At 42.6% G+C, this 23,231-nt stretch overlaps 2 protein-coding genes across 3 annotated transcripts in view; one reads left to right on the forward strand and one right to left on the reverse strand.

Moving 5' to 3' along the window:
• The window catches only part of mgat5 (alpha-1,6-mannosylglycoprotein 6-beta-N-acetylglucosaminyltransferase), a 106,309-nt gene extending 92,548 nt beyond the window's left edge, over positions 1–13,761 (forward strand). For both annotated transcript variants that reach the window (XM_080876748.1, XM_080876749.1), the window contains exons 13-17: positions 5,904–6,050; positions 6,162–6,278; positions 8,394–8,468; positions 9,257–9,414; positions 9,694–13,761. In XM_080876748.1, the coding sequence (XP_080732874.1) occupies positions 5,904–6,050; positions 6,162–6,278; positions 8,394–8,468; positions 9,257–9,414; positions 9,694–9,892 (696 nt within the window). In that variant the 3' untranslated portion in view covers positions 9,893–13,761. The remainder of the gene's footprint in view (positions 1–5,903; positions 6,051–6,161; positions 6,279–8,393; positions 8,469–9,256; positions 9,415–9,693) is intronic.
• A 148-nt stretch (positions 13,762–13,909) lies between these two features.
• The window catches only part of LOC308393193 (transmembrane protein 163a), a 33,330-nt gene continuing 24,008 nt past the window's right edge, over positions 13,910–23,231 (reverse strand). Inside the window, exons 6-8 of the mRNA XM_080876750.1 lie at positions 19,556–19,667; positions 19,099–19,240; positions 13,910–18,476 (exon numbers count right to left, since the gene is read on the reverse strand). Coding sequence (XP_080732876.1) covers positions 18,416–18,476; positions 19,099–19,240; positions 19,556–19,667 — 315 coding nt within the window. The 3' untranslated portion in view covers positions 13,910–18,415. The remainder of the gene's footprint in view (positions 18,477–19,098; positions 19,241–19,555; positions 19,668–23,231) is intronic.

A 23,231-nucleotide genomic window follows, 5' to 3' on the forward strand; every position in this document is an offset into this window, starting at 1 on the left:
TCTTCTGAAAGAGCCTTGAGCCAAGTGGCTGTGCTTTCTCTGACCCTGGCCGTTCACAGAGGTACTTCCCCATTCATACTCCAACCACTCGCACTGACAAAGACAACTACATGGCAATGTGTTGTGTAGAGCAAGCTCTTCAGAGGCAGTGACGTATGAGAGGCAGGTTTCTAGGTTTTTACGAATGTATGCATGGCTGCTAAACATACAACACTTTGTTTTACACCTATTAAAACAAACACTTGTAGGTAAAAATAATAAATAATTCCCAGAAGCTGCAGTCCCCTCTTGTTGTAAAAGCAGTTGCTTTATATCTATAATTAGCTGTCCGCTTTAGTTCTTTCAAGGCTTAAAGTTAAACATTATTAGAGTTATTGCAGCTTTGTGCAGGTTCATCTTTGATATACAATGTATGTTTGTGATTGATTTATCTTGGGACACATTCATTACACAAACATACCTGTTGCCCTAGAAGTCTGCTAAAGGTCAGGACACTGCTTCTCACTTGAGCCTAAACCCTGATAGTGTCCATAACTGCCACACAGAACAGAAATACAAGGAGAAGAAGCAGAAATCGATTTCCTGTGAGGTCTGCCATGACCTGTCATGGTTTTGCTAAGACTGCACGGTCATGAGGGGAGGTGTTCTGAACGGTCTGTGGACCCACTTTGAAAACGTATCCAAAAAATTCCCACCGAGCTGCAAACTTCTAAAGAGCTACAGAATGAAAATGACAAGATCCTCACATAGCTGACAGCAACATCCGCTGGAGGTGCAAACTGGCACTAATTCAGCTAAGAATCTCTCTGGCTTCAGTCTTCATCCCTTTCAGGAAAAAATGAGGTGAGGGGAGGCTTCGATTTTCTTTAGCCTCTGAAACTAGATACTTTCAGGCAAGGGAGGGACATCAGAGCGAGACGGCCACAGCTCACGATACAGTCAGTTATAGAAAAAAAGATGGATATATATCTAAACCTCTTTGTCCTTAGCAGAGCTGCAGAGTTGCTTTAGCCATAAAACATTAGTGATTCTGTCCTGAGCACCTGAAACCAAGGATCCGGTGATGTTCGAGGCACCGAGGCACAGAAAGACAACGATGCATTCTGCAGTGGAGCGGATCATTAAAGACTGAAGGCAAACAACGCTCCACCAACAGTGCAGTGAATTATGATTTGCTGGAGCGAGAGCTTTATTAGCAAAGTCTGGCAGGTAAACACACAACAGAACCGGGATATAATATAAACCTCCATATCTTCTCATTACATGCGTTCCTGGCTGGAAACCCATCGGGGAACGGCCAATTAAATCGCACAAAACCAGACATTTCTCCGGCATTCTTGTTTAAGAGTTTACAAGCAAAACAAGGGGCGTTATAGGCACTCGTCCTTTCGTCGCTTAAACAACACGTTTACTCTTACCTGCGAGCAGACTGCCTCAGCTAATTGGCCTCGTGAGGTTTAGCTTTAAAAGTGCTCCCGCGTTGAGGCGCTTTTGCGAATATGTTGCCTTGTGACATTTGAAGGAAGGGGGGAGGTTGTTCAAGCTCCAAATTCCCTGAAATAAACTGTGACGTGCTGCGCTCTATCAGGTGAATAGCGTGGATGATCAAACCGCTGACATGCAGCAAAACGTTGCTGCGTCATGTTGCAGACTGACAGAGTCAGAGGTTTTTGATGTTTTTCTCTCTGCCTTCTCACATCCGTCTCACAGGCCTGTCTAACTCAACCTGTTAGATTCTCTTGCTTCTGTTTTTCCACCTTCTGCACACACCATGCTTTCAACAACCAATTTATGCTACTGTATGCAGTGTGTGCAAAATAAGAAATGGTGTTAGTATGGTAATGGTGTTTGTCTTGCTCCACCGTTAATGCCGCTGTAATCAGCATAAAGGGAAAACTCAAACATCCCATGGCAGGTGCTGGGATTAGAAATATCATGAACAAACAGCCTAATTAACTCGCTGGGTCATTACACTCAGAAGCCACCGTGTTTTTAAGCCCTGCGTGGCAACGGCAGAAATCTGATGTTGTTCCAGCACGTTTTGCATGACAACTTTCACTCCAGATACCTCGTTAGCTTAAATTTACATGCTAGACAAAGGTGCAGATAGCAGCTTCTTCTCCTTTGTATATGATCTTGATCTGGCGTTGAGTTCTGCAAGTTACTAAGAGATTGTGGAAGTTGTAGCACCTGTGAGTGTTCAGGTCTTTTGGCTAATAGCTGCTCACTGTTCCAGGGAAAGACAGTCGAAATAATCAGAAATGCAAAACACCTGCTGCTACTGTGGCTAAGAACTAAGACGCTATTGTTGCATGAGATAATGTTGGAAAGTTCAGGTGATGTCTGACATTTGACAGACACCGTAATGTAAAGAAGAACACATTAAACATCATTTATAGAGCACTTTGGTTTCCACGGACAAATTTCACCTCTTGTATTTTTCTGATTTTGTTTTTTATGCAAATTAACCGATCTGACCACCAACAATACTGAATATACAATGAATATACAGTGATATAAAGATGGTAGAATAATACTGTTTCACCTCAGACACACAGCTAGATGCAGTTTCGAGTCGAATGACTGACCCAATCTCTCTGAATTGATCACCTCGGATGTGATCCTTACTCTGCCAGAAAGAGTTCAAACTGCCCCACAGACGAATATCCTGAAATTCGTACAAAAGCGTGCGAGACAGCATCAACTCCTGGATCAAACTATGAAATTCTCCCTACTGTCGCCGTCTCCTGAGGACCCCAAAGTGCTTTACACACCCAGTCATCTACCCATTCACACACTGGTGGAGGCAAGCTACAGTTGTAGCCACAGCTGCAGACTGACAGAAGCGAGGCTGCCATATCACGCCATCGGCCCTTCTGGCCATCACCAGTAGGCGGTAGGTGAAGTGTCTTGCCCAAGGACACAACGACCGAGACTGTCCGAGCCGGGGCTCGAACCGGCAACCTTCCGATTACAAGACGAACACCCAACTCTTCAGCCAGATTAGTGTTTAGAAGCATCAGGACCAGCTCACCATCGCTTGATGTTGACTCCAGTTTAATCATAGTGCATTTTTGGGTGGATTTTGGCAAAACTTTAGTAAAATCGCAACTGTTTCGATGTTATACGACAAATTTGCATCAAAAATCTTCAATGTGCTCAGTGCATAAAGGTGTTAGCCGAAAGCTCAGGCTGATCTAAAGTGTCCGTTAGTCTCCATTTCATCCACTATGTTTCTGTGTGATGTCAAAGAGAGCAGATACTTTAATTCCTGACTAAATTCTAAGAGTAGAACATTTATTTGATCATAAGAGTTTAACTTTTAGTGTGTGAGCGCGTCACATTTATTAGTAAAAAAAAATCCCCTCCCTCCGCCCTCAAACCACATCTGCAAGGTGATACATGATATTTTCATATCTATATAACTTCTTATATGCACAGTCTCACTTTCACTCACCCGTTCAAACTGTTTTTCTGATCATTTTGTCAAGGCTTGCAAAAAACCCTGAGGACGTTTATGCTGCTGCTTCTGAAAGTGTTTAAAACAAACAAGCCAAAAAAAAAAAAAACTGGTAAAGGAAGTGATCTTTGATATTTAATAACTACAGGTAACTTGTACTACAGTAACTGCTGTTCTTCCCTACAACATTTAAGTGCTTTCAGAGACGGCTACTGGTATTTAAAAAAAACTATTCTTGGCCCTCATTAATATTTTTAGTAAAATGCAGCTGACATATATGAAATCCAAGGTTTATTTATTTAAGGAAAATATGCATATGTATACCAATGAAATCCATTAAATTTGACCAGATTCTAGTTGAATCTAAAGTTTTTGAATGTACTTGCGTTTACAGAACATTTACATGTAGTCAGGTTGCTTAAAGGCAAAGTTTTGAGGCTCCAGTGATTACACTACAGGATGTTCACACAACAAAAACACATTTTTCATTAACAGCATACACACAAAAAATACACAATTATTGTAAAAAAAAAAAATCAACAGAAATCAATCATATTTTATTCATTCAATATCAATATTTTATCATGAGCGCATAGTTACTGAGCAATCATTTCTATTAAGTAAGAAAGTACTCATGGTAAAATGTGATTGATTTCTGTTGATTATTTTTACAATAATTGTATATTTTGTACAGTTGCTGTTACAGACTCCCGCATTGCCCTCATGCATATTTGACTGTTAGCACTGATGCTACTTTTTTCCTTCAGATGTTCTGCAGATAATCATTAGTTGCATCCCTCGACTTTAACGCTGAGCGATGAGAGCAGAAATGAAATCTTCTCGTGTCGTAGGTGTGTGTCCTTTGCATGAGTAAGGCAGGATGTTTCCTCAGGGGTCCAAATCGATAGCAGCTTTCATGTGGAGAGCTGCATGGTGTTGAAGTCAGCCTGTCCATGACCACGGGACTCCAGAGCTGTTGTAAACTAACCTGACCCACAATCTCATCAGATTGTGGGTCAGTGCTATAAACTTGTTTTTGTTTTTTAAATCCATTCACATCTAGCTACAATCAATTTGCAAGCGTTAGTCATAAACTCCCACCTGAGTTATTCAGTGTGTTTATCTCAGCTCTTCTCCCCTCTGGGTCCTCTCCCTACAAGTACCAGCCGACTGGTTTGCAGCTTTCAGGAGCCTTTGCATGCATGCGATTAAAGAACGCACGTGCTTTGCTGCCACCTGTTGGCAGAAATATTTCAGTAACACTCACAGCTGAAAGAGCAGAATTCACTCCACAGGTCTGATTATTCATGTGACTACAGGCATACCTCATGACACAGCGCTGCATTGTGCACTTAAAGAAAGCGTGTGTATGTAACACCGACTCAAACACACAGATAAGCCATTGTGTCAGCCAGCTGGCTCCACTCAATAAGCCACTCAGCTGGCACCCGGCCTCCCCTCTCAGTTTCTCGATTGCTGTCTCACTACTCATGCAGGCGAGCTCCACAAATATTTGCTTTCTTTCCACTCAGGAGAAGAAAAATTGCTTCTAGAACCCTCCACCCGTTTTCACTGTTTACTGAAATAAATGTTTGGGATTCTGGCTAAGCACAAACAGTGGAGACACTATACCGTAGCATAAACACCCAGAAACTTCCAGAGTCCCGGTCGGCCGTCAGGTTTTGTGGAATGTCACAGTTTTACTTTCAGTGCTGAGAAGCCACTCGTTCCTTGTACAGAGCCTTCTTTTTTTTTGTTTAATATGGAAAACTACATGTTTACTACATGGTGGTGGAAAATTGTCAGATGGCCCCCTTTGAGCAAGCACATGGCGACAGCAGGAAGGAAAACTACTTTTTTAACAGAAAGAAACCTCCAGCAGAACCAGGCTTAGAGGTTTGAGTAGAAAAATTACGTATTTCTGTGTTAGTAATGGCTAATGTGCTTCCAAACAAGCCGAAGAAACACCTAAAAGACATAAACCTTGGTTTAAATGAGTCGTTTCAGAGCTGAAAGGCGGTTCTAAGGTGTCTTTGCCAGTTTCCATGATCGTTTACTATCTGATTTGATTGCTGAGCTGTTATGTACCTCCACGCCTAAGATATCAAACTCCTTCAGCCCCGTGGGAGGAGTAAACGTAAAAGTGATGTCTTCATATTATCGGGCTTGTTTTCCCTCCCTTGTTTCATGGCGAAAATGTGCTGCCTCCGTCACAATTTGTGCTGATAACAGGGGAGATTTGTTTCTACAAGGCACTATTGGCGACTCCTCAACACAGCCAGTAAACTTCGGCGCCCCTCTGCCTCCTCCCACCGGCACCTTTAGTTGTGCTTATTTCAGGACCTGCACACTGCTGTTCACACATGCCTCCTCCTTACTGACTTGTGTGTGTTGATATCCAGCCTATGGAGCCTGACAGCCGTGTGTGTTCTCTCCTCTGCAGCTGTTTGTGGGTCTTTCCTTCCCCTACGAGGGTCCCGCCCCCCTGGAGGCCATTGCCAACGGCTGTGCCTTCCTCAACCCCAAGTTCAACCCTTCGAAGAGCAGCAAGAACACAGACTTCTTCAAGGGCAAACCCACCCTGAGAGAGGTGAGAGGAGTGCAGGATTTGTCCCCCGCAGCTCGACCCATAACTTTTAAATCGTTTGATTTTCCTAACCCCTCCCCCCTCCCCCTCTCATTTCTGCTTTGCCGCCTGCAGCTGACCTCTCAGCACCCATACGCCGAGGTGTACATCGGTCGGCCCCACGTGTGGACGGTGGATATCGAGAATTCTGCCGAAGTAGAGAGGGCCATCCGCTCCATCCTCAGCCAAAAGGTAACCGCGGGCGACTGAAAGAAGCTAAAATTTGGTGCAATTTCACAAATGTTATTGCATATTTGTTTCTACAACAAGGGCAGAAGCCCCTTAGGTGCTATACAGACACACAAGCTTTCGGCCCTACTGCTGCATAGCTGCAAACATCTTTTAACTAAATTCGCTGCACATTCAGCAAGCTTTAACTGACAGACTTTAATACCTTAAATGAACTTAAATACAAACACAACAAGTCATCTTCAAATTCCCTTTTATGCCCCTTTCATCCTCACTGGGTTTCAGCACTTTTCACCTTCATTTCTTGCCAGTGCCTGGCTCCTGGGTGTTCAGTCAGTAATTGCAGTGAGTCTCTCATCATGAGCTGACAGATCTGATGCGCCTTCTTCTCAACCTGCTTCCTTCTTTATTTTTTCTTTCAGTTACTCTTTTTTTTACCCCCCTTATCAAGTTAAATGTCAGACCTTTTCTCTTTTTTTTTCTCCATCCGAGCCGCTGTCTGAATCTCAGAGGACACAACATTCACCTGATCTGTATTGCAGCGCAGGCACTTCCCAAAGGTGTGCTTTTTCCAGTTTCATCCTCTGACACTATTCTTTCAATTTCTTCACTTGTGAAATTCTTGTGCTTTTTTTTTAAGCTGCCAGTCTTCTCTCTTAAGCATCACCACTTTTTCCACAATAGGGAGGGGCGGGGCCATCTGCCGCGACCGGTTGGGGGTTAATGAATAAAGAAGTTAAATGAGCTTCAGTGTACACTTGTTTGTTGTACAGACCTTCTTGCTGCTCTACATAAACATGATTGATTCCAGCAGTGTCACTGTTAGTGAAATGGACCTGTGTTGATGTGTCAAGTGATTGTGACATAAAACCTCCTGTGTCTGGGAGGTCCAGTCTCTTTTTTAGTATTCCTGCTACAATTGCAACATGAGGACAAAAGAGTGCTCTAAGCCACTCAGAGAACAGATTGAAAAGTAAAAGTCAGGACATGGTTACAAAAAGATTTCCAACTGCTGGGATGATTTGTCCAGTTGAGGTTCTTTGGCCTGATGAGACAGAATTTGAGCTTGTTGTCCATTAGACTAGATGCTGTAGCATCTAGTCTAATGGACAACCCCACAAATACACCATCTCCACTGTGAAGCATGGTGGAGGCAGCATCATGCTCTGGGGGTGCTTCTCAGCAGCGAGCCCTGGAAGGCCTGTAAAGGCAGAGAAGGACATGAATGCAGACAAATATGCACCAAAGCAGAGAAATGATACACAGACAACAAGGTGAATGTTCTGGATTGGCCCAGATCTCAGTCTGATCGAGAACTTGTGGCTGGACTTGAAAAGAGTGTGAGTTAGCTTTTTTTTAACTAACATTAATGCCTCCATTCCCTTTGCTGTAGTATTTGGTGTGAAGAGGGAATGAATTTGTTTACTGAATAAAAATGTGGACAGCTGCTTTCATAGATTTCTTATATGATGAGCTGCAGTGAATGAATCTGAAAAATTCAAATCTTCAAATCTTCTTCTTCTAAGTTAAAAAGCAAGTGTGCCTCACATGTCTTAACACGGAGCAAAAAAGAGGGTGTGATTGTGTAAATGGCGTCCTGGCTGGTTAGTCGTTAAGGAAAACCTTGTTGGAGCCGCAGGAGGATTGATGGAGATATCGTGTTCCGTCTCCTGGTCCGGGCCCATGCATATTTAAAACTGGACTCAGGACCTCGTTGTGTTGTTGTACTCCGCCGAGCTGGTCAGAACAATGCCTGTGTTCACTGGACGAGCCCACAGAGCCTCATATGCGCCGTGATCCGTGGCGAGACGCAGCCTACCAGGCTCCGGCTCTCCTCCTGCTCCCCCCCTCCCTTCCCCTCTCCTCATCCTTGCTTCCTCCCAGCAGCCAAAAGCTCAGATGGAGCACGGAGCGACTCAGTTCAGCAACAAAGGCTGCAGTTGTTGGTTGTCCCCCGTTTGAAGTTTCCTTCAGCGGCGCAAAGATCAGACAGCAAGCTAACGCTTCACCGGGAGGAGCTCTCTGAGCGTCATCATATAGAAACACTGTCGAGCACAAGAGTTTACAAGCTCCCTCGCCCTGCACGTGTTTTAACAGTCTGTGTTTTGTGTTATTCAGATTGAGCCCTACCTGCCCTATGAGTTCACCTGCGAGGGGATGCTGCAGAGAGTGAACGCCTTCATCGAGAACCAGGTACTGCCTCTGCAGAGCGCCTCTCCATCTTTTCCACGTGCACACAAGTCAGAATGAAATCATGTCGGGCTTTAATTCATGCCACCCTCAGCTGTGGTTGGCGTCCCCAGGGCCGTATAGATTTTCAAAACCAGCAAGTTCAGCTGCCGCTGATTAAAATTCAAAGATTAAAGCCTGTTGAAATAACTCAACATAAGCATTTACAGCAAGTAGACATCAAAGCAAAATGAAATATGAGAGGAAGCAGAAGCTATAAGAGCGATCAAAACATCCCATGAAATGAACAAAATCTACAATAAAGATGAATTTAATGGAGTTTGACAGGTAGGCCAACACCTTTCTGTCATCTCCCTGATCATTTCCTGTTATCTTCAAATTAAAGGTATAACATGCCAACAAAATGCTTTTATTCAGATTAATTTTGCTCTTATTTTCTGTCATATTGTGTTACAGTGTTGGAAGATCATATTAAAGACGGACATGTTTTTTAAATAATGAGGTCGGCACGTGTACGAAGAATACTACACGTTTCATTTCTGTCAGCTTTTAAGCTCTTGGATCTCTGTAATCTCCGAGCACAGAAGCCCCGCCCACCTCCCGTTTAAACCTCCTGCTTGCATGTGGCAACCAATTATATGAAAGTTAGTTTAAAGAGCGGCAGAGCTAACTTATTTTTACTTTCTTTACATAAAGCATACAGGTATTACAGAGTTACGTTTTTTTTTTTTTCCTTTTCTTTTTTCCTCGTTTTTGCACTCCTGTTGTTTAACATCATGTTGTGTCCTCAGGACTTCTGTCACGGTCAGGTCATGTGGCCTCCCCTCAGCGCCCTGCAAGTGAAGCTGGCAGAGCCCGGGCACTCCTGCAAGCAGGTCTGTCAGGAGGAGCAGCTCATCTGTGAGCCCTCCTTCTTCCAGCACCTTAACAAGGACAAAGACCTGGCCAGGTGGGACACATACTTTGCCTCAATACTAGTGGCCACTAGGTGGCAGCACGACACAGGCTTAAGCTCATGTGAGCATTTATCATTCTCTGATGAGCTGCTGAAACCTGCAGTTATAGTTATGACCACTAGTGGGCTGAGTTTAGTTACAGAAGAAAAATGGATTATCAAGCCTGCAGCTCAAAGACACCAGTGTGTGCATGTGTTTTCTCTTCTTGTCTCTCCTTCACATTAAAAAAAGTGTTTAAAAATAAAATCTAAAGCGGTCCGTCTCTCCGTCAGGTTTGGCATGGACTGTCAAACGGTGGAGTCGAGCGCCGACACCGTTGTGCCCGCATACAGCGAGACTCGCCATCACTGCATCTTCCAGTCGGACCTGCTGCTGTTCAGCTGCGCCGGCGCCCACTCGACACTGCAGCGCATCTGTCCCTGCCGTGACTACATGAAGGGCCAGGTGGCGCTGTGCAAAGACTGCCTATAGCAGCAGCACCCAGGCTGACAGAGGGTCAGGAATCAGATGGGATTGCGGTGATCGGGGAGGGGGCGGTGGTGGGCGGTGGTGGGCGGATGTACAGCAGCTTCAAGGAGTGTGCTTGAGGGAGACGCACATTCCCGAGCAGTCATGCAGCTATCAAACACACAAACCAGACTCCTTTGTGACAACAACAGGACAAAAAGAACAATCACAGGACTGAGCTCGCTCTTCATATTTATTGTTTTCCTCCGGTAGCTGGAGGAGGAGCACTCCTGCAGCTGACCGGAGCATCTGCCAACTCTCACCTTCATCAGCAGGTGGCGCTATGAGGCCTGGAAGTGGCGTGGATTTACTTGAATCAACAAAGGGAGTCGTACGAAGTCGCAGCAGATGAGGTGGACTGCACATATCGGTGACCCTCCACCCCTCCACTCCACCCTTCCGTCCATCTCACCCCTGCTCTAATCTGAAACTGTTATTTTTAGGTAGGTTTGCACTGGACCGGCACCGCTGAAGGCCCACATCCCCCAGCATACACACACACACACACACACATAGAAACACACACAAACACAGTGGGCTGTAATCAGATTTACACTGTAACCAACCCATTCATCTCTTGACTAGATTGGACAAGTAAAAGTAGAAATCTAGATTTTTATCCTGGCAGTTTCGATCGTTTCCTGACGCATCCTCACCAGACTCCGTGATCTTCATCCCCACCCTTAAAAGAGAGGAAATTCAAGACTGTCGTGTTCGGTTTTCATACATTTAAGTTGCACACGTGTTTTAAAACGTTGTAAAGATGAGGGACTGTGTGTGTCTGTGAGTGTTTCTGCAAAAGGCCAGTAGAGAATTGTAATTTTTTTTTGTTTGTCTGCCTGTTTTAAGCACACCATCCGGCACTAGGCACGCACCAAAATGACATCGCTCGTTCTCTGTGTTGTGACGTCGAGTCGTAGACGATAGCCGTCATCAGTAGCAGCGGTAACACCTTGCAGCAAAAGGCTGGGAAGCCTTACTGTCAACACGTTGTTCCGAAGACTCGCAGAGAAACACAAAATCCTTACTTACAGAGATGTTCGTCCATGTCTTTGTGTAGTAAACTGATTTTAAAAAAAGACTAAGAAAAAAAAAAAGACAAAACACAGATTCACACTCGTCTCCCATCTTCCACACGACCGCTGTAAATCCTTTGCAGCATACTGTACGCACCACAGACATGTCAACAAAGAGCTCCGCGGCGGGCGCTACGCCTTGCATCTCCTCCTTTTCTTTCGATTATCGTTAGGATCTTAATTTGCCTGTTTATTTGCTAAAAAAATATAAATAAGGAAAAAAAGATGAGATTTGTATTTCTTGTGGTGAATGGAAAAAATGCACTAAGTTAATCAGAGGTTTAACATGATATTAGTAACACTGTATATTGTTCATATGAGTTTTAAAGGTTTTCTTTTGTATTTATTTTGTATACAGATCTTTATCGCTGTGTTCGGCTGGAAATCTTTTTCTTTTTTTATTTATAGGATGGGTGTCTTTTCTTTTGTTTCCCTTTTTATTGACTTTTATTTATGGAGGGTAATTTAAATGTAATTAAAAAAAGCATATTTGTCTCTAGGTGTATGAATAAAGAGAAGGAGACTTTGTCTTCTGCTGTCCTGCTTTCAGCTGTGATATGAGACCAAAAAAAGCAAGAAAAATAAAATATTGGAGCATTTTTATTTTGCACCAGAATTTGGTCTCAAATGGATTTACGTACCTAAGCCAGGCCTGTGTCTGTCTGGCTGGCTGCTTTGTGATCATTCTAGAAAGTATAGTATAGAAAATATCTTATCAAATGTTTGATTATTTATTCCTTAAAGAGCTTAAATGACACAAAGATTGGTTTAAACTTTCCAGTCTAAACGTAACTCTCATCGCGCTCTCTGTAAGGCAGACAGTAGTGGACAAACATGCTTGTTTTGTGGGGAAATGAGCCTCGTACACTTTGTGCTTTGCTTTCATTTCACTGTTGTTTCTGTTTGCACATGTTTCAGTTCAGCCTGAATGGCGCCTTTTTCTTCTTCTTTTTTCTTACCCTGTTAAGCAGGTCACCGATCTGCCGCCAAGTTAAGTGTTTCAAAAAACATGACGTGCCTTTTTGTGGTTTAACTTCAGTTCTGCTTTTGTTTGACGACTGTTGGTGAGCTATTTGTGGCAGGGTGACGTTACTCTGTTATACATGTTTACTTCTGCAACATCAGAGTCAGGTTGGGTTTTTTTGTTTGTTTTTTGATTTATATTAATTTTAAGAAATTTAAATTGGCTGTCCACATCTTAAGATTGTTTTGATGAAGATATTTGGGAAAGTGATAAAACTGATAGGCTCTTTGTTTTTCAGAACTAAAGTCAAAAAGAAAGAAAGCAGTGTCAGCTCATCATGTTTACCAGTCAAGCTCTGCAGTGGATTCACATGTGTGATAGTAATGCGATTAACCAGTTGAGTAGTCAGTAATAAGAGGAATCAGATGATCACAGCACATGTAGAATAAATGGGATGTCTGATTTTGAATGCCTTAAACTGATTACTCATAGTTGTCTGGTCCTTTCTAAACGTGACCTGCAGCACATGTGATGGATACACAAGTGGCTTCAAGCTTGAAGAAAGAAAAAAAAAAAAGAGTGGTTTTTAAACTTTCACGAAAAGCATCTGGTGGTGCTTCAAAACAAATCCCATAAAAAAACCCAAAACCAACAGTGCATTAGTGCAAATCGCTAGTTTCCGCATTGGTTCCTGTTAAAAATGTAAAACTGGAGTCCAGTAATCAGTTTCAGGGGCATACATTTAAAAGGGGGCATACCTACAGTTTGATCAGTGAATTGTGAAACGTCACAGCATGTGCTGTTCTACAATAAATAATGAAGCAATAATCAGCTGCCTCTCCAGTGACTCTGTCATCGAGCAGACGACTCAGTTTGTGTCAAACCACAGCTGGTACTTCTTTACTTCTACTTGAAATGAAAGTCCAAGAGGAGTTAGAGTACATCTGACTGAGTCAAGAAGCAGCTGACCATTATCGAGCCTGCTAGGAAAGACGAGCCAGGAGCCATTTGTCATGCTTGCCCATGGGGGGCCGTGCTTGTCCATGGGGGGCCGTGCTTGCCCATGGGGGGCCGTGCTTGCCCATGGGAAGTTGTTGGGGTTCTCTGTGTTGTAGCACCTTGAGGTCACTGTTGTTGTGATTTGGTTATATAACTGAAACTGAATTGAAGTAACTTTCAGAATAAAAGATTGTCAGCTAATAGATCAGCCTGGATGGTGACATTTTGGGTTTTTTTAGAATTCAAAAAGAAAATCAGGGCTGTAAGTGAAGCCTTGTATTTTAGTAGCACTGAATATGTCAATGTTTAGACCAGTGTGATCACACACATCGTTTAAATCAACCGTGCACCCGTGGTTCTTCATCTTTAATGCACATTTAAACGGCGTCAAAATAGTCTCACTAGTATCTCCAGGACCACATTTCACACTTGATGACAAGTGCACACAAGCACTGAGTGACTCACAGGATGATTACTGGACTGTAGCGCTTAGCAGCCATTCTTAAAACATGAGGACAGAGTAGCAGATGGGACTGAGTCAAACTAAACGGCACATGCATAAGAGAGTTGCTGGAGCAAACTGTTCATTGATGGTTTTGGTCTTTTTATGGAACTTGGTCATGATTTATTTTTTTATTTTTTAAAGGTAGAATATCACCAGCGTTTAAAGCTCGTACATATCCAAGGTGGGAATGCTTGAGTTCGTGCTAAACCAACAGTGATACCCAGCACGATTCCTTTTTCAGCGAATAAGCAAATATTTTGAACCCTTCACAGTCGCTTCTTAATAACCATGACTCTGAGGCCTGCTTAAGTGATTAGCTAAACCCCTTCTGCTGCAGCCAGAGCCTTATTTCTTTTCTGTTAGCTGGGCTTGTTCAGAGCACATCTTTGATCAGATCATAGGATGTTTGGTTTCTGGAGGAATCTGCTCAGAGCGCCAAGCCATCAGCAAAGTTTGGACAGAATAAATCAGCGTATCTCATCTGTTTTGACCTCAGCATTGAATGTCTCCATTGTATGAACTCTGCTACACACACACCAACATGGATGAAGATTTGTTTTGCTCTCAGTTAAAAGTCAGAAACCCCAGGACAGCAGTGAAAAGTGGTAACACAATGGTTTTGTTTTCACTGTTCTTGACGAGTAAGAGGGATACAACTTTATTTTTAAATAAACCTTTTTTCTGTGACAAATGGCTCAGACTCTGGTTTTACATTACAGCTATACAGATTATTTACACGAGCAAAGAAGTGTACAGTCAGCAGGCTGAGGAGCGCCTCAAACTCTGTGTCACAGAGTTTAAGAAAACCGAGCTGATATGAAGTTAAATGTGTCTCTCGGTGTTTACGACATGTCCAAGACAGGAAATTAGTGATTATAAGCTGTTTGTATTTTTGTTGTGATCTTTTCTTAATATTATGGCCTTCCAAAATAATTTTCTGTTATCTGCATGTTTTGTTTCTCACACCGATTTTAGGCACACATGTATCTCCACAAGCTCAGGAACAGAATCGATCCCTTACTTGTATTTAAATAAATAAAACCAAACAGCACAGTCACAGATTTTTCATAAAAACTAGTATCACAGCACAGCATGTACATTCAGTTACGGTCACAGCAGCAAGCACAGACTGAGGAAAATGTGGGAGATATGAAAACTAACAAAGAAAAACCCTGATCAAGTTGCACAAACACCTTGAAAATGAAGGCTTTGGGATAGAGAGGAGCTCTATTGTACAAAGTAAGTCCTTCAATACGACGATGAGGAGGAGGAGGAGGAGGAGGACAGCTAGAAAGTGAAAGCTTCTTTAAATTAAAACCAAAAAGGACTTTGCCTGAAAATGTAGCTGCGACCCTTCTAAATGGCCCAAAACCAAACAGCAGCTTCACATATGAGAGGAAACGCGTTGACTCCTGATAAACAGCGACTCACTTAATGTCCACAATCATCACTGCATTGAATTTCATTAAAATATTTCCCTGTTGGGGCGTCGCCATTGACCCAAAACCGTATGGCAGCCTCTACAGTGTATGTCTGTAGTACTGTGAGCTCTGAGTGCAGGACAGACACTGTTTTCATTTCACCAGCCAGTAGGTAACAAACACATGTGTAAAGGTGGTAACAAGGAGAGCTGCTACAAAGGCCCTAACTGACCCCAGTAACTACTCCCAGTCCTGCTCCTCATTTTCACTGGTGCTGGAGACCTCCTCTTAAACACAGGAAACACGTGAACCCACCGGCTGCTGTCCAAAGTTCAGCACCTCAAACTCACAGAGAGCAGCAACCCGTCAGATCCATTTAGGGTGAATGCAAACAAACAGGGAACAGAAGCTGTTGATCTTCCAGCGTACACGAAACAAAACCCACTTGAGTCTGTGATTAATAGACTAATAATCCAGCTGCTTTTGTGTCAGAGGAGGTGGTTGCACCAACTACGATAACATTAAAGAAGTCTCCAAAGGAAGCACATACAGGAGAATCAGACAGATTATAATTGTTACTTCAATAAATTCATTTTGTAAGTTTATTCTTTCAGCCACGCTCTATTTATGGTTAAGGATAAATATAAAAAGCAGAATACAAATGTAGACTTTGTGTATGTGCTGATTTTAGAATCTTATATAAATCCTTAGAGCTCAATAAAACTGAAAAATCAACAACTAAAGTTCTGTCTACTAATCTACATTAATTACTGACGTCCTTCAGGAAAACACAAAGACTTTAGATGCTCTTTAAAGACTTTTCCATTACTGTCCATGCACTGCAGTCCCAGGGATGCTCCAGGAATGGTGACGCTATTTTCCAGCCAATTGTCAGGGAGTAGTGATTTCATACTTGCAGCTCCAGAGCACGTTAGGTCTGCAGCATTAGTTATCCCAGTAAGAAGTAAACCACCTTCGTAATACAGAAAAGTCAGGTTAACCCTGGAGTTACCTGGATAAACTCAAACCTGAACCAGCTCAACCTCTGATTCTTTTAAAGAACTTCACAGTGTCTAAGATTTGCTCCTCCAGCAGCAGTAACCTCACGTGTCTAAAGGTCTAGTCTGTTTGTAACACGCACATTTGACAAATACTGAGATTCATTGTCCACGTGTACACTGATGTCTGTTTGTGTGTGTTTTTACATACCTGCCCACATTAACTTGCAAAAACACAACTGTGGCCCAAACCAACAGAACTCCTACTTCATGCACAGGTTGGCTCGTCAGAGCGCTGACACGACAATGTTACAAACATAAGAGCAGAGAGCATGCATGAACTGAACCCAGGAGGAAAAATCCAGACAAGTTTGGTTCATGTTCTCTCAGGTTTTCCGATCTTATAATGCTCGACTTTGTGACGTATCTGAAGAATCCATCCAATTACCCCTGACAGTTAAAAACCTGCACACTGCGCTACAATCACCTTCTGATTACATGTTCCTGAAAATCTCTCTGCAGCTTTTGGACCAGCACCTGTTAACAGACAAACTGAAACAGATCACTTCCCTGGCAGAGGTAAGAACTCAGCTCTTGCTGCCCACTCATAAAAACAGCACAGTTTGTGAACAGCTTCTGTCTGGAACTCTTTCATAGTCTTCAGCTCCTAAAACTGCATCAGGGTAAAGAACAAGCTGAGCTTACTGATACCTGTGTACGTGTGGGGCCTTTAGCTTCAGCCATAAATCTGTTTTTGTGTCACTGGTCAGTATGAAAGCTGTATCTGCATTGAGTTCAGTGCCAACAGTGTGGAAGCATTTAGTGTGACGGTCATTTTCTTTGACCTTTACATGCGTCTCATGTGGGGAATTTTGTCTCAGGGTCAGGCTTCAAACACTCAGCTACAGTTGGTGGTCACAAGTTTATGTAGATTTACACAAGTTGGGCTGGTCTCTCGGAGGCATTTCTAAACAACTTCAGACGGCAAGATCATCGGTTCAAAGAATCGTAGTTATTCACGTAGTTATTCAGACGTGTCACCACTTTTCCAAGGTCTGGAAGAAAACCCCAACTCTTACCCTCGGGAAAGAGGAAATTGGTTGAGATGTTAAGGATCACTGAAACAAGAAAGAACCTCCTGGTAAAAAAGTCGACACCTTCAAGCACAAGTGAAATGTGTGACTGCCAACATGGACGAGCCAAATACCTCCTGGAGGAATATTTTATGGTCAGAGAGACACAGATTGAGCTGTTTGGCCACAATGACAAGACGTATGTTTGGAGGAGTAAAGGTGAGGCTTTCAAACCGAAGAACACTGTACCCACCGTCAACCATGGTGGTGGTAACATCATGCTCTCAGGCTGTTTTACTGGGATACACGTGCACTGCACAAAGCGGATAAAATAATAGTGTAAATTCAAATTCTGCGGCTCGAGGTGCAACTTGCACATATTTGATCCTCTGTAGACTTTTGACCCCGCGTGGAGTAAAGAAAATCTGAAATATACTGAAACCTCTGCAGCCTGTTCTTGTTTTTGTTTTTGAATTATTGCACATGTATCCTGAACAATCATTCCACCCTAGTTCAAAATGCCAAATTACCATGACAGACCCATGATGACTGTGTGTAAACTTCTGAGCACAACTGCATATTAGATAACCGTTCTCATGTAATGACCTACATTTTGTAGTCCTTTCTTTTGGTCAGTAGATGGCGAGAGTTAATTGTATAAATGCTTTTCCTGGGAGGCAGCGCAGCCGTTTTGTTTTCCTTCTGTTAGAGTTACAGTGGAAAAGGGTCAGATCCCGACTCTCAGTGCCAAGAAAGATTATTTTTTTGCTCCAGGATTGTAAGCTGGCACTAAAAGGACGTTGCTGCAGCAGTCTGGATAAATATTATAAACGGCTAATCACACGTCACTGAGCCTGTCATGTGTGTGCTTATGTACCTGCTCCTTGTGCCAAATGGACTTTTTATTGATATTTATCTTCTCTCTAGTCATAAAAAGGTAAACACCATTAATACTCCACCGCTACATCAGCTGCATCAATCACTCTGACCTGCTGTGCTGCAAAGCTTTATAGCACAGCTGAGCAAAGGCCTCGTGGAACCATGGGAAAAAAACAAGCTGCTCTGTCGTGACGGGGTGATGACATGTAACTGAGGTATTGAACATCCGTAACACTGCAGTCTGAGCTGTGTACAACTTTTGAAAAATTACATTAACCCCCTCCCCCACAGTCTTATCTCTGTTACCTTCTTTAAATATGGATGAAATAAACATGAAAAAGCAGACTGTGCCTTTGACTTCTGAAAAACAGGTGAACATTTCATATGTACATTAAACTGTAAAACATTAAAAATATGCCACTGACGCCATCTTCCACTCCAGCTCTGAATGGGAGAACTGCACAGACAGCGACGCCTTCGCTGGCACCGCGAGGACTGATTGTGATTGTCTGTGGAGGGCCTCTACAGTCCCCATCCTGCCAGTCACTCCCAAACCCGCCCTCTGTGATCCGTCACTCAAAGCGCTCGTAGTTCCTGGTTTGTCGGACGCGGGGGACCATGTCCAGGAGCAGTCTGCGGCACAGAAAAAAAACAGGCAAAGAGATCAACCTCTGATCCACCTAATGATACATCTGAGCATCTCGGCTCAATATTGCACTTAAACATTAAGGTCGTTTTGGGGGATTTGAAAATGGAGATGACAGCAACCTTCAGACCCCTACCAGCTGTTAGAATACAAATTTTCTAGCCTCGAGATTTCAACCTTTAAAGGTGTCACTATTTTATTTTTTCATCATTCCCGTGTACAAAATATAACTTGCAATGCTTTTATATGAATCCAGTGACAAAACTGCACACACTGAAATTGGTTTTCCACACAGAACTAACACAGTGTAATTACACCAAATCACTTTGTAAGCTTTGGTTTTATGAATACTGACTCCAGATGGAGGTATTCTGACTTCATTGTGCTTTTATTATCTTAAAACACCACAGAGTATTTATTCGGGTAGTTAGTTTATACCATTTCCTCACTAAATGTCCAAACCAATGCTCTGCAAGCTGCTTTGCAACCCACCTCCACCCCAGCTCCTCTATTCATTCTGTGGATATGTTCTGCTGCAATATCAACAATTATCTCATGACACCAAATAAAAGGTACGCCATTTTTTTTTACCAAGTACTAGCCACTTACCTAACTCCATAGGCGAGGATGATCAGACCTATCAGGACACCTATTGTTCCATCCAGGTACCACACCTTGGGCTCGTTCTTGTAGACTTCAGCACTGATCAGGATGGAGAAGCCCATGATCCCCCCCAGCAGTGAGTTGAATCCTGGAAAGAGACGACAAATGTCAGTCAAAGTCGGCTTTGAGGGTTCAGAGGTCAGCTCCCAGAAACCTGCTAGTGTCACTGTGATATTCACCACTGTTTTCACCAAGAACCCAGTAGTGTGACAGATGTTTAAGCTGGCTCCATGCACCTGTAATCTCATCAACTATGAGGCAACTTTAGGAAACCAATTGGAGCTGACAGACATGTCAGAGTGACAAACCCATGATTTTTACGATTGTGATGGCATCACTATGGAAAGCTGAGAAAGTTTACAAGTTCTAAAAAGCTATGATCTCTCTGCACGTGCACACCTACCATCAGTGAGGAGAGCTCGGCTTGTCAGTACTTTGCCGAGCATGAACTTGATTACAGCCAATATGATGCACATCAAACCGCTGACAATGGACACGCTGAACAGGAAATCGTCCTGTGAGAAACAAAAACAACAGACCAAGAGTGGGATTCAATCTCCTTGTTAAAAGTGCAGCATTGGTTCAAAACACTTCAAGACTTGTTTTAGACAGTGATTACTATCAGCTCACAACAGGAAATTTTACCAAACAGCAACTTGTACAGGGTTGAATGTTTTTAGACAAAGTTAGCTGCTAGCATTGCTAGCATTAGCTGATTACTTAGGAGTCCACCATCTGGTCTTCCTAGAGCACATTCTAGGTCAATAAAAATAACAAATAAAAACTACCCACCCACCCACACAGGAGCAACAGGCAAAAGTCTAGCATTGATACTTTATAATGTAAAGGTCACAAAACCAATGGCTATGTCCATCCTTTATATACAGTCTATGGCCTTGACTGCTGAGGTTTCTTTTACTACTCAGTGAGTCAGCTCATGCAGGGTAATATCTGTATTTATAGACACAACCAGTACTTCACTGTGTACCAAACCCTATCTATCAGACTCTTCGTTCAAATTCAAAGACAAGGTCTTTTCAATACACCTACAATCACAAGGCAGCACACAGCTCGGGACTGTAGCTGCCTTCTAGCAAACTTAACCTTCCAATCCCTACAGGTTATTCAGAAAAGCAACATTTTAGCACAACGTCACATTTGCCAAGCTCACCAACACTGTGAGTCTAATAACAACTACATCAGTAACAAGTTTTTTCACACTGAACTGATGAATCCAGCTGCTCTGCCTCCTTGTCAAAACAGCACAGACACTATCTCTGACAACCCTGACACCCCCACAATCATCACCACCTCCCTTCAGTATCGTTTACCTCCAGTAATGGTCCAACAATATTCTCCACTGCTCCCTGTAGCTCTTATGTAATTGCTCTTCCTGATAAGTCTTTTTTTGATTAGTGTTGAGCCACAGATTCGCTTCCTGCGCTTTATCCGTTTGGTTTTCAACAATTTAAACATGACTTTGTTGTTACATGTTTAAATTGTTAGCTTCTGTGAAGCACTTTGTGATTTTTATCTTGAAAGGTGCTATATAAATAAAATTTTACTTACTTTTACTTACTTACATCTGTTTTGAGGGCCACATCACTAAATGCCTGAGATGTAAATGCACAGAGGACGGCTGGAGGAGGAGAGATGGATTAGAGAAGAGAAAGCGAGCTGCAGAGCACTCAGAGCCTCTGCAGCAACATTAATATTGTACTATGGCCTCGGAGCCATGAAAAGCTACTTTGGCAAGCTCGCGCACATCAAAGAGGAGATGGAAAGAAAACCTCAGCGTGCTGCATAGACCTGAGTCAATGCTGTGACTCAGGTTTGAAACTAAAATTTTAATTGTTTATCTACAAAGCATTGACCATTCTTCAGCAACAGGAAACGTATTCAAACCAGACATAGCTCATTTTGGTTCATTAGACATCCTCATAAGGTGAGTTACTTTTAAAAGAAATGCTTCTTAATGTGAACTTTTAACAACAATTCTTAAAGTCTTTCAAAGCAAAAAATAAGCCTGGCTGCAGGCTGTAAAAAAACAAACAAAAAAGGCGCTACACACAGGCTGTAAGTAAACGATGGACATAGCCACTGTGCCTTCAGCCAATTGTTAGCAAAGTCCTGTTGTGAAGCTTTGAACCGAGTGTTTTAACCATCGCCGTCCAGGTGCTTTGAAACGGTGTGGTGGGTGAGGTGCAGACATGACTGCGAAACCTTGTCAGTCACAAGGTAAGCCCACCCTAAAGCAGTGTTAAATTAACTGACCAATTATTTTTTTCTCTCAACAACCTTTTTTTTCTGACAAAAACGAGACGATAATTTAGTAAAAAACAAACAAAACAAAACTAACCCACAAGGACAAAAACTACAAACTATTAAACGTATCCATATTTTTGTCAGTGAATAAAAACTAGATAAAAACGTTCTGGAGAGACGAGATCAGAACTTAGTTGTGTAGAAAGGCGGGAAGAGTTTGAAAGTGATCCAATCACAAGTAATCTTGTGCAGCAAGGTCAGATGTGCACACTTGAACTGCCTCCAGGATACAGTACAACTAGCTCCCGTGCTCCCTTTATCTCATGAAAATTCGACAAAATGTCAAAGTTTGGGAGGAAAAGAGGAGCAAACGACACATGGATACATTTCACATTTGACGTCAAGGAAGAGACACTTCTGACCCTAACCGATGCCCGCCCCTCCCTGAGCCTGGTTCTGCTGGAGGTTTCTTCCTGTTAAAAGGGAGTTTTTCCTTCCCACTGTTGCCAAAGTGCTTGCTCACAGGGGTCATATGATTGTTTTTCTCTGTATGTATTATTGTAGGGTCTACCTTACAATATAAAGTATAAATAAAATTGAATTGAATTAAAAACCAATTCAATTGGTTTTATATTGTAGTCAGCTACAATATAAAATGTAGCTGATTACATTTTATGTTTTAGTCAACTAAAACTAGACTAAAAAAATGTTTAGATGCCTCAAGTATGACTAAAATGAAATGACATTTTATTTACAAGTCTAGGACTTTTGACTAAAATCAGAAGCTACTTCCATCTTTTATATAGTCTATGACAGTGCATTATATCTATCACTGCAATAAAAAACACACATTTAGGTATAGATGTAGCTAGGGTCAAGAGCTGAGAAGAGTGAATGTACTAACAGAGGCACACACTGTCGATCATTTATTTGGTTATTTTGGAAAGTTTTGTTTCCAGTCAGCTGAAATGAAGGATTGCATGCTGCGACTCACTCTGTTATCACAGGGAATCCCCCAGTGACCTTATAATCAATTTTCCCATGACTGTTGCAGGCTGGCATTTTGACCAATGGCAGAGGGAACCCCCCCCCCCACACACACACACACACACACAGAGAGAGAGAAAAGCCTCTGCCCATAATATGAATGCAGCAGTTGACATTTGCGTGTAACTACTATAGATCTCTGTGCAGAATCTGCCAGCCTGCACCTCTGAGGCTCAATGTCAGCATGTAGCTTGTCATAAAACTACAACTAAATTTGTGTGTGGATTAAAACAAACACGATAGAAAGTGTTAATATTCAGCTGATGAACAATTAGATTTTTATTGGGTGCCAAATCTGACTGCACTGGTTGCTTTTGCTTTTAACTTCGTAACTAAGGCAGTTTGTCTTTGTGCTGTATTTAAACGTCATTCTGTGGCCTTGCAAAGGATTACATAAACCTCAAGAATGTAAGACTCTCTCAGCTGTCAGAGGTCAGAATTAATTTGCAATATGAAAAGCCCTGCTGGGAGTTAAAAGGTTTTCACAGAATCTGTGTCATGCAGAGAACGGTTTGTTTTTGGATGCTAACTGACATTAATTGGGCACAAAGGACCTGCAGAGCAGGAACAGTCAGGTGTCAAACCAAACATCCTCCTCCACACACCTCACACCTCCCACTCTGTCCAACCCTGGCGTACCTGAGCAGCTGCTTTCCTTATTAACATTTTCTAGAGAGGAAGGAAGTGAAAATAAATCTTATTTTTTCAACACTGGCACAAGGTGGGAGGCTGCGAGGCACAAACTTTAGATCTCCAACTGTGATGCA

Source organism: Rhamphochromis sp. 'chilingali', assembly GCF_963969265.1.
Source record: "Rhamphochromis sp. 'chilingali' genome assembly, chromosome: 3".
NCBI classification, from domain to species: Eukaryota; Metazoa; Chordata; class Actinopteri; order Cichliformes; family Cichlidae; genus Rhamphochromis; species Rhamphochromis sp. 'chilingali'.